This window comes from Eubalaena glacialis, chromosome 2, assembly GCF_028564815.1.
Source record: "Eubalaena glacialis isolate mEubGla1 chromosome 2, mEubGla1.1.hap2.+ XY, whole genome shotgun sequence".
Classification (NCBI taxonomy): Eukaryota; Metazoa; Chordata; class Mammalia; order Artiodactyla; family Balaenidae; genus Eubalaena; species Eubalaena glacialis.
Window position 1 is genome coordinate 54,584,014 of NC_083717.1, and position 12,974 is coordinate 54,596,987.

Here is a 12,974-nt window from a genome sequence, read left to right on the forward strand (position 1 = left end):
TCAGACACCACGCCCAGGCCATCAGCAGATTCTGCTTGCTTGAGTAGCCGCGTTCCAGCCTCCACCATGACCACCCCGGCCTGAGCCACCGTCCCCTGTCCAGGGTCACTGCAATGGCTTCTGACGGCCTCTCTCTGCTGCTCTCACTCCTCTGCATTCTATTCACACAACAGCCGATGATCTTTTTCTTTTTATATAAATTTATTTTATTTTTATTTATTTATTATTTTTGGCTGTGTTCGGTCTTCGTTGCTGCACGTGGGCTTTCTCCAGTTGCGGCGAGCAGGGGCTACTCTTCGTTGCGGTGTGCGGGCTTCTTATTGCGGTGGCTTCTCTTGTTGCGGAGCATGGGCTCTAGAGAGTGTGGGCTTCAGTAGTCGTGGCGCGTGGGCTCAGCAGTTGTGGCTCGTGGGCTCTAGAGCACAGGCTCAGTAGTTGTGGCGCATGGGCTTAGTTGCTCAGTGGCATGTGGGATCTTCCCAGACCAGGGATCGAACCCATGTTCCCTGCACTGGCAGGTGGATTCTTAACCACTGCACCACCAGGGAAGCCCCAGCTGATGATCTTTGAAAACCTGAGTCCAGTCACGTGAGTCCTCCACCCAAACCCCTCCTAGCTTCCCTTCTCACTCAGCTAAAAGCCAAAATGATCACCGTGATCCTCCAGGCCCTCCAAGGGCCCACCCTGGGGCCCTAGTCACCTAGCCCATCTTCTGGGCCCGGAACCCCACCCTCTCCTGCACTTGGTGTTTCTTCTCCCAGACATCTGTGTAGCTTGTTTCCTTAGCCTCTGCTCAGGGCTGCCTAGGAGAGGCCCACTCCGACAGCCCTAGCTACAGTAAGCCAAGCACACCCCTCCCCGCCGGGTTGCCTGTGCCCCTCCATTTCCTGTGCCCGCCTTGTTGGAATTCCCACAGGAGAACACAGTGTTCCAGAGAGCAGGGACTTAGTGGTGTTCCCAGAGTGTCCTGTTTAGTGGCTGCCTTTGTTATGGGACACCGATTCCAATATGTGTGTGTGGGAATTCACCAGCTGGTGTCCTACAGTTCAACTCAATTATGACACTATCTACCTGACAAGAGCGTCTGATCCCCCAGGGTAAGGGCTCAGTCTCACAAGACTGCTCCCACTTCAGGAGACAATCACAAGTTCAGGTTTGTCAGCTGTGCTTCTGACAATAGATCAGCTATAGATTCTGGCTATAGACTGGAGGTTCCCAAAGACCCCCCTTCCTTGAGTTTGACTGATTTGCTAGAGTGGTTCACAGAACTCAGGAAAACATTTTACTAACTAGATTACCAGTTTATCGTAATAGGATATAACTCAGGAACAGCCAGATGGAAGAGGTGCACAGGGCAAGGTGCGGGGAAAGCACAGAGTATCCATGCCCTTTGTGAGCCCTCGACACTCCCAGAATCTCCACATGATCACCACCCTAGAAGCTCTCCAAACACAGTCCTTTGGGTTTTTATGGAGGCTTCATTACATAAAAGTGATTAAAACCTTTGATTAATGGTAATTGATTCAACCTCCCTGCTCCCTCCCCTCCCCAGAGGTCAGAGGGCTGAAAGTTCCAACCTTCTAATCACTTAGATGGTTCCCTGGCTACTGCCCCCATCCTTAGGGGCTTTCTAAAAGTCACTTCATTAACATAAACCCAGGTGTGGTTGAAAGGGGTTTGCTATGAATATCAAGGCACCTTTATAGCTCTTATCATTTAGGAAATTCCAAGGGATTAGGAGCTCTGTGCCAGAAACCAGAAATGGAGACAAAGACCAAATATATATTTCTTATTATAGATCACAATATCACACTGCCTCTTCTACTAGAATGTTAGATCCGTGAGACAATTCTCCCCTGTGGTCCCAGTACCTAGAATGACGCCAGGCACATGCAGGTGATGAATAAGTATTTGCTGAGTGAGGACAATGAAAGAAACTTGCCCGGGGGTCAGCAGCAAGGCCTCCTTAGAACTCAGGGGTCCAGACGGCCAGCCTGGGAGTCCATCCAAGCCTGGTCCTGGCCCAGCTAAGAGTCTGAGAGTTTGGCTGACAGAAGACATCCAAACCCAAAACCCCTGCAGAGCGGTTAAGAGAGGTTTACATACCACTACACATATGTCAGAATAGAAGTAATTCCATGAGGTTCAATGGATCATGCGGTGTGGAAAACTTCGAGGCCAGATGAACTAGCCCTTAGTGGAAATACTGAATTTGGATTGGTGAAGAGCAGGTGGGGAGAGGTTCCCCGCTTAGGGAGCAGTGTGACTCACAGAATCTTGGAACCTTAGAGCGGAACATAGATGGGAATGAACAAGGACTGTTCTGAGAAGGGTAAGGAGACCTCTCCCTTGGGGCTGGTGGGGAGGAGGGCGGGGCAGAGTTAAATTAGCAAGTTGGTGCCTGTTCCCTGAGGGTCTCAAGGGACCTCTGCCTGAGGAGCCAGCCTTTGACTTTGTAAGCAGCAGGGGACTCCTGTAAGCTCCCGGGTAAGGAAATGAATTGAAGTACTCCAGGAAGTCAAGTAACCGCTTTGGCCACCTGGGGACTGGCTGTAGCTGGGAGACTGGAAGGCAGGGAGACCCACCCAGAGGCTCTGGGGCAACCCTGGGGATACTGTAGGGATGGGAAATGGAGGGAACCAGCAGGCCCTGGGACCTCGCTGGGTTGGGGGATAGAGGAAAATGTGGATCCATGAGTTAGTCCCTGGAGACCAGGGAAATTGTGGTCCTTCGTGGGCTGTTAATACTCAATTTGGGATGCCACTGGTCCACTGTGAGATCTGATTTCTTTCCCTGAAAATGCAGGCACTTCAGTCAAAATTTTCTCTGATTTGGGCCTCCACACATCAATATGGTACCCCCAGGAATGGTGGAAGGAAACAGGCTTGATCGATGACATGGATCATTTTCTTGGTACCTGTCACTCTACCCTCCTCAAGCTGGATTCTAGTAAATATTGTGGTCCATGGCAAGGTTCCCTGTAGAGATGTGAGCCCCTGGCCTGGCTGGATGGGGTGTAAGCCAGGGTATGGGAGGTGAGGACCATCCTGAGAGAGCGTCATGGGGAAGAGGTAAGTGATTTGAGCAAAGCCAGGGAAGTGACTTGTCAGCAGGCACCCGAGGGAGGAACTCAGGTCAGCAGAGGCTGCTGAGGTGGTCCCTTGGGAGATGATAGTGTCCCAATGCAGTAAGAGAAATGAGGGGCTGGTCTGAAGGAGGAGGAGGAGGCCAACAGCTCCCCAAATCCAGATAGGCAGCACCCAAAAGTGCTCCTCTCACCCAAATTCCCAGCCATGGTCTCCTGGGCAAGAAATCCCTGCTTCTCACATCTGTATTTCTAAAGTGGCCAAACTGTCACCGCTGGCTGTAGTACATCCGGGGGCGAGTCTTACTGTCCCCACTTGGGACTCCCCATACCTTCTGCCATGCCCAGCCTCTGCCCACCCTTCACCCACTGCTCTGATTCCCTATGAATACTGAGGGGAGCCCTTTGCACCAACAGACACTTCTGCCACACCCTCCTGGGCCCCCCCTTCCCCTTCCAACAACCATCTTCAACGCCCCGTCACCGTCTGGGTCATAGAGGCCACTTCAGAACCAGAGCACACAAGGTATATTTTGGCCCTCAGGGTTTACCAGAGAGAAAAATAGACGGAAATAGAGCAAACCAAAGCCTGCCTTTGCTTAGCGAAATATTCCTCCCTTCAATTAAGGGGAAAAAAAGAAAAAAAAAATCCTATTTAGGGAAGTAAGGAAAGGCAGTGATGATCATGAAAGTTCAAAGTCTAGTTCACCCAAGAAGTGAATCTGAAAGGGCGGGGTAAGGAAGAGTGTAGAGGCAACGAAGAATCCTCTTGGGGTCCCAGGAGCAGATGTCCTTGGTAAATAAGACATAAAAATCGGAGCACTGGTATGCCCTGGTTCATTTGAATTTTGATTCCAGTTGATTCCAGGAGGCTCGCAGCCTCCTGCACGGACTCGGGAAGAGCCCGCCAGCCTAGGGGGGCTGCGATCCTTTCCTCCCACACTCTGCCGCCTCCTCTCTCCTCCGGTGGCGGGGCGCGTTTGCAATGTGCTGGGACCGAACTGATGCTTCTGGGAAACGAAACTAAGCCGCTCTAAAGTTTCCAGCTCGGCTTTTTGTTTCCCGCTCTCCGCGGTGTCCCACGCTGGGCGCGGCGCGGGGCGGGGCCGGGAGCCGCCGGGGCGGAAAGGCCCGGGAGGGTGCGAGGACAAGGGGTCTCTGTGCGGCGCCCGGCCCCGACGGCGGGCGGGTGGTCTGGGCTGGGCTGGGCTGGGCTAGGCTGGGCGGGGCGGCCGCTAACCGCGTCTCTGTGCGTCCCGCAGGCGGGGAGCCCGCGCCGCCACGCCGGGCAGCCGGCGATGATCACCTAGGAGGCTGGCGCGGGCGGGCGCAAGCGGCGGAGGAGCCGGGCGCGGCGACACGCGGCCATGGAGCGGGAGCCGGCGGCGGCTGAGGAGCCCGGGCCCCCGGGACGGCGGCGGCGGCGGCGGCGGCGGCGGCGGCGCAGGGAGGTCAGGACGCGCACGGTGCGCTCCAACCTGCTGCCACCCCCAGGCGCCGAAGACCCCGCGGCGAGCGCGGCCAAGGGCGCGCGGCGGCGGCGGCGGTGCGGGGGCTCCCAGCACCTGGCCGACAACCGGCTCAAGACCACCAAGTACACTCTGCTGTCCTTCCTGCCCAAGAACCTGTTCGAGCAGTTCCATCGCCTGGCCAACGTGTACTTCGTCTTCATCGCGCTGCTCAACTTCGTGCCAGCCGTGAACGCCTTTCAGCCCGGCCTGGCACTGGCGCCCGTGCTCTTCATCCTGGCGGTCACGGCCTTCAAGGACCTGTGGGAGGACTACAGCCGTCACCGCTCCGACCAAGAGATCAACCACCTGGGCTGCCTCGTCTTCAGCAGGTGAGCGGAGCGGGCGGGGCGGCGCTGGGTCCGCGCAGGGCCGGGGCGCTCTCGGAAACCTGGCGTTGGGCGCGGCGTGAGTGGCACGGGGTGGGGAGGCCCGGAGAGAGCGGCTCAACTCTGGGCGGAGGGCCGGGCCTCGAGGGGCCGGGGGCCGAGCCGGGACTCTGCGACTCGGGTCGCGGAGAACAAGAAACCGTAGATGTCGGGGTGCGGGGGTACCCTGTCCTTGATTGTCACTCAGACGCCGCTTCTGAGCCTAGGGATCCCAGGGCTGGAATCCAGAGGCAGCTGGGCGTCCTCATTCCCAGCCGCTCCTGCCTTATAAGTAAAAAGGAGGGAAATCTATAACCGGGCGCCCCAGCCTGAAGTCCCAGCCTCAATCTTCAGCCAGGCTCCAAGCGCCAGGATGTTGAACGACTTTAACAACCTACACAGGAATGAATGTAATGCTCGGTCTTAGATAACATTTCGTCTTGGGGCAACAGAGTGAAACTGCCGCCAAGTTCTGACATGCCAGGCAGAGACCAGTTAAAAGGGCAGGGGTAGTAACAGCGGCGTCCATCCACTGACGTGAGCTGTGAGCAGGCCACCCAGCTGGGTGCCATCCCATAGTTGACTGTTTAGTTTTTAAAAAATTAACCCCAGTTTCCAGATGGAAAGACTGAGGCTTTGAGGGGTTTTTCAAGCCCTGTCCACAGTTAGTACCAAGGAATGTACTTCCTCTGGGCTCCTCCTGCTCCTTCTCTCTCCCTGCACCTCCCTAAAGTTTTGGATCCTCAGGTGGGACCTGTCTGGGATGCTTCTGTCTCTTCTCTCTTTACACTCCCCACCCCAAGAGAGCCACTTGGCTGCATACCCATCTTGGAGCTGTGTCTAGTAGTGGAGTCCACCTCAAGACCGCACCCCTCAGGAAGGCAGATGGTCTTGGCCTCCATCCAGAGCTCAGCCCATCTTTCCCTCCTGTTGTCTTTGCTTGAGTCTCGGTGTAGGGGCTGATACGGGCCTCTGAGGTGAAGGACATTAGCCTTGTTCAGCCACCATCACATGTGAGCGGACTCCAGGAAGCCCCTTGTACTCTCAGTGGGCCATGGTTATTCCTGCCTCTTAGGATAGTTTAGACGAAGACCATGAATGCCTTTGAGTATCTCTGACCCTCCCAGCAGCACTGATTGTGCCTTATACTTATTTTACAAATGAATAAACAGAAGTTCAGAGAGGTTAAGTAACTTGCCCAAAGCCACACAGCTGCTATGTAGTAGTATTAGAATTTGACCCAGGTCTTCCCGACTTCACAGCTTTTACAATATTCTGGTGCTTGTGCTTCTTAAATTTATATAAGAATCAGCCTGAGGAGCTTATTAAAAATAACAATTTAACAACTTGAATTTAAGAATAAACAATTTAACAATTCTCAGGCTCCAGTCCCCAACACATCTGACAGGCTCATCTGGGATTGGGCCCAGGAATCTGTGTATTTAATTAGCACAGAGGTGATGCTTATATCATGACCCACTTTTGAGTAATGCTGCCTGCTTGCCGTCAAGGGGTACCCGTTGTCCAGTCAGCAAGCATGACATTGATAGAAAGGGCTGTGGGGTTTCCTGGCTCCTGTTCCCCAGGCTCCTGAAGCCAAGAAGGGAGGGGGCACCCTTACGCAGATGTCCTCAGGGTCCCCCGTTCCAGCACTCCAGTCTGTTCTGCTCACCATGACCCCAATGGGGCTCTAGGTTTTAGTCTTTACACATGTATCACTTCCTGTTATTACTCAGCTGGTAGCTCCTGTAGCCTCCTTTTTAGGAATACTTAGGCCTCAAGAAACAGTTTATTTTCAGCTGACAAAGTGCTTTCGACCCATGAAGTCAATTAACCCTTAAAATAACCATCACCCCCAACATGCCCATGAGAAAACTCAGAGTGGAACCCCAAAGCAATCTCTGGACTCCATGGCCTTGGAATGCTTCATGGGATTCTGAAACCTTCGTCTTCCTCATGGACCCACCCATCCGCGTTCTCTTCCCCTTCTGCCCTGACCTGACCTGGGTTCTCAAAAGCTGGGTACAGTCCTCGGGGGCGAGGCCTTGGGGATAGTGGTGCTTTCAGGAGGAGTTCCCCAGAACCTCTCAGTTCCCAAGTCAAATTCCTTGAATGCTTTCCTGGGGAGAGAATTGGCCTTCTTCCTGGGGAGGCTCCGTGGGTGTGAGATGGTGGCAGCTGTGTGTGGAGAGGAGGCCTGTCTGGAGGAGAGCCATCCCTTTTCAGAAGCCAGGTCAAACTTCTCTGGGCCCAGAAAGTCTGGGATGGGTGTTTTCCGGCCTAGGCTTTGAGTCCTGTGGATGTCTGAGCCCTCCCCGTCCTCCGATTGCATTCCACGCTGCATGTGGCTGCCTTGCTGCTGTTGCCCATCGGCTCAAACCAACACCCTGAGCTCTTCCTCACTGAGCCAGACCCAGGCCAGGCTCTGGAGAAGGGAGAGTCTGGGTTTCACCTGGAGCTTACCGTGGGGACCGATTGCACCGTGGGGCATGTCCGTGGGGGTCCTGGGTGGGGCTGCTAGCCCAGAGAGGCAGCTCAGGAGACTCCCTGCAGAGCGCACGAGTCCGAGGACCAGGGAGCGTGGCGCACGTGACAGAGTCAGGGCCCCCTGAGACTGCAACCAGATCTTAACCTGTGCGCAGGGACGTGTATGGCCTTGAAGTCAGGATCTCAGAGAGCTGGCACTGAGGCTGGCCAGAGAAGCCTGGGAAGTGACATTTTATGTCAGGCCAGAGTTCGTTCAAGGCCTTTGGTGACTACAGAGGCAGTGGCCCCACAGTGGTGCACAGTCAGGGTCTGTCCTGTGTTGTGTCACTGCTCTGGTGGCTGTGAAATGGGGCTTCAGTCAAGTGCATGTAAATGCAGAGTGAGAGCAGACTTTAGTTGTGGAAGCCTGACCTGTTGACAGTGTCTCTGGAGGGTTGCTTCTCTGTGTTCTGACTGGAGCGTGCAGTGCATCAATGATTTGTACCGTTACTTATGTGGTGTGTCCCCATAACGGAGTCCTTGGGTCCCCTCTCTGTGAGAATCCCCCATCAGGCTTGCTGGAAGTGCAGGTTCCCAGGTTCTCCTCCCCCCACCCCTGGGCTGCTGAGCCTCTGGAGGTGGGAGAGCTGGTGTCCACATCACGGCTTGGTTTGCACGAACAAACCTGAGTGGAGGTCCTATTTCCACGGCCTGAGCCCACGGTATCACCTCCTGGATTTCAAGCTGTGTTTAGGAAAACCCTCCTGAGCCAGCAGGATAAGAGCGCAGTGGGTGATCCTGGGGGTTCAGGTCCTGCCTGTGGCCCCCACCCTGGGGGAAAGTCAGTCTGAGCATCACTCGGCTGTGGGCTAGTGCGATGGGGGAGGCATGGAAGCCCTTTCTGGTCACGTAGACCTCCCTGGTGTTGGTGACAGTTGGCTGGAGAAGCCACCTCCTTCTGGGCACAGGTGGAAAGAAAGGGGGTGACTGAGTTCTGTCCCCCTTCCCTCCCAATGTGACCTCAGGTTTCTGTTGCTGGGGGGCTTGGAGTTCACTTTAGCTGGCAGGCATCCACCTCCAGTACCAAGCGAGCGTCCAGCTGGGACAGGGCCGGCGCCACCAGGGGCTGGGATGAAGGGGGCAGCGAATGACCACAGGTCCCAAGGCAGGTGGGACTGACAGAGGAGAGGGGACAGGAGTGCAGAGCCAGCCCAGAGAGTGACGGTTCTGGTGGTGGGAAAGCAGAGCATGGTTATCAGAGGAGGAGCTGGGGGGAAATTTAAGAAGAAACATTCCTGGAAGGTGATTTGCCCAAGAGAGGTGAAGGGCAGAAGCAGGGGTCCAAGCACTCATCCACCTCTTCAACCACAGGGTGGGGGGGGGGGGGGGTAACACGTTAAAACCAGAAACCTCGCCCTTGCTGCCAGAAATGGAATGAGCCTCAGAGTGGCACAGCTTGAGGTGGGGGTCCTGCCTGGCTGAGACTCTGCACAAGCACCCCTGCCTCACCTGCACTCCATTTCCTAGCTAGTCAAGTGGGGTACTGGCTCCAGGTCCACGTGCCCCTTCTGGCCCTGATCCTGTGGCCCTGGGAGAGTTTGGCACCCTTGTGCTATGGGCTCCCCACCCTCTGCCCAAACCCTGCCTGGGTTCTTGTGTAATGTTTTTTCCCTTTTGCTTCCATACGCTTTGAGATAACTCAAACACAGGCACCTTTCAGTGTCTGTCTCTAGGATGATGGAAACAGCAGCGTTTCTGCATGAATTAACCCAAGGTGACTTTTCCCTGAATCTTTTGGGCTTTGGGGGCTCTGTTCTTGGATTTGAGTATGGCATCTTGGTGTCTTTCCACCATCTTTTGGGAAAACAGGTAGTCAGGGCATACTCTAATGCTTATCTTGGAATTACTCTGATTTTTGTCTCTTCCCTTTCCTTTGATTCTCGCTTTGTTTCCCCAGCTCATCAGGGTTATCTGTCCAATTTGCTTACCCTGGGCTTCATGATTTGTTTTTTCAGAAGAGCCTGAAATGGGACCTGAATGGGACAAAGTTCTCCTTTTGTTTCTGTCCATTTATCTTGTCTTGGTCCTCCTTTCCTCCCTTTCCTGGAGAGCCCAGTCTCTTCCTCACCAGCAGCAGAAACATTTTGCCCCTGGGAAGCACAGCATCTTTGTCTTATTTGGAGTAAAAGATTTGGAGAAGCAGAGGTACCAGCGCAAGACCCAGGGGAGAGGGACATATCAGGACAATGCAATTCTTCTTTAAGCAGGGACATCCCTCTGGTGTGCTAGGTTGGGGGATACTTGAGGAATAATATTTGGACATTGCCATTCACATGGTTTTTTGAAATAATTTTTCTTTTGATACCTTTCATGAGTCATAAATAGGGTCCAGTTATAGAAAAAGAACCTATCTTTCCCTAAAAACTTGGTTGCCCTCAGGAGATAGTCTTGTTCATGGGAAGGTTCTTTTTATACTTGTTAATATGAGCCAAGTGTCTTAGTGCACAGTTCCATCTTAACATCCTGATGGTCCTATTTTCACGTCCCCATTTCACAGATGAGGAAACTGAGCTTCAGGGCTTGATAGCTGCCTTAGGGGCTCCCTATTAGGAGATGACAGTGCCATGGCTTGAGCCCAGAGTCATCCTGCTCCGACTCCATGTTTGTAGTTTTCTTGTACTTGTCATCTCCACCTCCTAGAGCAGTATGCTTCATTTAAAAAAAAACCAAAAAACAAAACCTTCAATATTTTATTTATCTCAGAGTATTTTCTAATTTCCCTGGTGATTTCTTCTTTGACCCATTTTATTTAGGAATGTTTTAATTTCCATATATTGCTGACTTCCCCAAATTTCATTGTTATTGATTTCCAGTTGCATTCTATTTACACAGATAAAGAGCAGTGCACAGATAGGGAACCTCTGTGTCTCCATCACCTAGTTTAACAGTTAGCACCTCATGGCAACATTGTTTATCCATATTGCCCTCACTCCCTCACCCCCTTTTATTTTGAAGCACATCCCAGACATCAGGACATTTCTTCTGTAATGTTTCAGCATTTATCTTTAGAAAATCAACAACTATTTAAAAACCTAAACTACAATACCATTATTATAGAGAATTAATATTAATTCCTAATATTATTAAATACCCAATCAATGTTCAAATTTCCACTTGTCTCATAAATGCCATATTTTTTTTTTCAGTTTGTGTGTTTGAATCAGATCCAGATAAGGTGGCCTCATTGCAATTGGCTGATCTGTCTTTTAGAGCTCCTTTACTCTTTTGATTTCCTCCTTTAAAATTCCCTTTCTCCCTCTCTCTCTCTCTCTTTTTACCCCTTGCAATTTGTTTTATTTATTTTTCCCCTTGCAAAATATATTTGAAGAAACTGAGTTATTTGTCCTGGAGGGTTTCGCATAGCTTGAATATTGCTGATTCCTTTCCTGTGGATCATGTAACATATTTCTTTCTACTGTAATTCCTGTGAAGTGGTAGGTGAGTCTTGATGCTTTATCAGAGTTTCATCAGGTTCAGGTTTGATTTTTTTTTTTTTTGGTCAAAACCACAAGCGTAGGTGGTGCACTTCCATCATGAGGAACATAAAGTTCCTTGGTCCATCTTTTTGTGATGTTAGCAACCATGATGATCATTGCCTACATCCATTTATTTGCTAGTGGTTGTGAAATGATGGTGGTCTAATTCTTTCATTTATTATTGGGAATACTTTCATAAAAAATTCTTCCCCTCATCTACTGCCTGGTTTCCCAGTGGTACAACTCATATAGGAAAGAGAGAGAAATGCTTGATTTGGATCACTAGCATCTTCCAATTGGAACTAATTGGTTTTCTAAAATGTTTAAACTTTTTATTTTGAAATAATTTTAGACTTTATAGAAAAGTTGCAAAAATAGTATACCCCTAACCAACCGTCCTCTAATTTTAACATTTTACTTAGCTGTACTACAGTTGTCAAAACTAAGAAATTAACATTAGCACAAACCTATTAAATTAAACTACATTTTTATTCAGATTGAAATGGTTTTTCCATTAATGCAGTAACAAGTATTGGTCAGTCCTTCGGGTACTGATCCTGTATCCTGCCCCCTTGCTAACTCATTTATTAGACCTAATACTTGTTTTGTGGATTCCTTAGGATTTTCTATATATTATCATGTCTTGCTCCTGATCTAAGGGTGAAAACATTCAGTCTTTCACCATTAAGTGTGATGCTAGCTGTGGCTTTCTTATGGATGCCATTATCAGAGAAAGTTCCTTTCTATTCTTTGTTGACTTTGTTGAGGTTTTTTTTTTTTTAATTTTATTTTTTAAAATCCAGAAAGAGTGTTGGATTTTGTTAAATGCTTTTTCTTCATCTATTGACATGATCATGTGGCTTTTGTCCTTTATTAAATTAATATAATGTGTTACATTGATTTTTCTTTTTTTTTATAAATTTATTTATGTATTTATATATATTTTTTATTCTTGGCTGTGTTGGGTCTTCGTTGCTGCATGTGGGCTTTCTCTAGTTGTGGTGAGCAGGGGCTACTCTTCATGGCGGTGCATGGGCTTCTCATTGCAGTGGCTTCTCTTGTTGCAGAGCACGGGCTCTAGGTGCGTGGGCTTCAGTAGTTGCGGCGTGTGGGCTCAGTAGTTGTGGCTCACAGGCTCCAGAGCACAGGCTCAGTAGTTGTGGCACACAGGCTTAGTTGCTCTGTGGCATGTGGGATCTTCCTGGACCAGGGCTCGAACCCGTGTCCTCTGCATTGGCAGGCGGATTCTTAACCACTGCACCACCAGGAAAGTCCTGATTTTTCATGTTAAACCAATCTTGCCTTCTTGAGAGAAATCCCAAGATTTCTCATGGTATATAATCCTTTTTATAATTTGCTGGCTTCAATTTACTAGAATTTGTTGAAGATTTTTGTATCTGTATTCGTATGGGATATTGGTGTGTGTGTGTGTGTGTGTGTGTGTGTGTGTGTGTGTGTGTTTGTCTGGTTTTGCTGTAAGGAAAATACTGTACTGGCCTCATAGAATGAGATGGGGAGTATTCCTACTATTATCTTTCTTGGAAGAGTTTGTGAAGAATTGGTACGTATTCTTCACTAGATGTTTGAAAGATTTCACAATTGAAGATATCTTCAGTCTGGGGTTGGGCTTTTCTTTGTGGGGAGTTTAAAAATTACTAGTTCAATCTCTTTACTTGTTGTAGGTTTCCATTAAGATTTTCTATTTCTTTTTGAGTCAGCTGTGGTAGTTTTGTATCTTTCTAGGAAATTGTCCATTTCATCTAAGTTATCTTGTTTGTTGGTGTAGAGTTGTTCATAATATTCCCTTATAATCCTTTACATTTCTGTAAGGTTGGTGGTGATGTATCCTCTTTTATTACTAATTTTAATGATATGAGCTTTCTCTCTTTTTTACTTGGTCATTCTAGCTAAAGGTTTTCCAATTTTGTTGATCTTTTCAAAGAACCAACTTTTTTTGTATTGATTTTTCTCTATTGTTTTTCTATTTTCTACTTCATTAATTTTGCTCTAA

At 49.9% G+C, this 12,974-nt stretch overlaps 1 protein-coding gene across 1 annotated transcript in view; it reads left to right on the forward strand.

The window, feature by feature from the left end:
- The first annotated feature begins 4,351 nt into the window (after positions 1 to 4,351).
- Positions 4,352 to 12,974, forward strand: part of ATP10A (ATPase phospholipid transporting 10A (putative)) — a 178,716-nt gene continuing 170,093 nt past the window's right edge. The window contains exon 1 of the mRNA XM_061180005.1: positions 4,352 to 4,925. Coding sequence (XP_061035988.1) covers positions 4,453 to 4,925 — 473 coding nt within the window. The 5' untranslated portion in view covers positions 4,352 to 4,452. The remainder of the gene's footprint in view (positions 4,926 to 12,974) is intronic.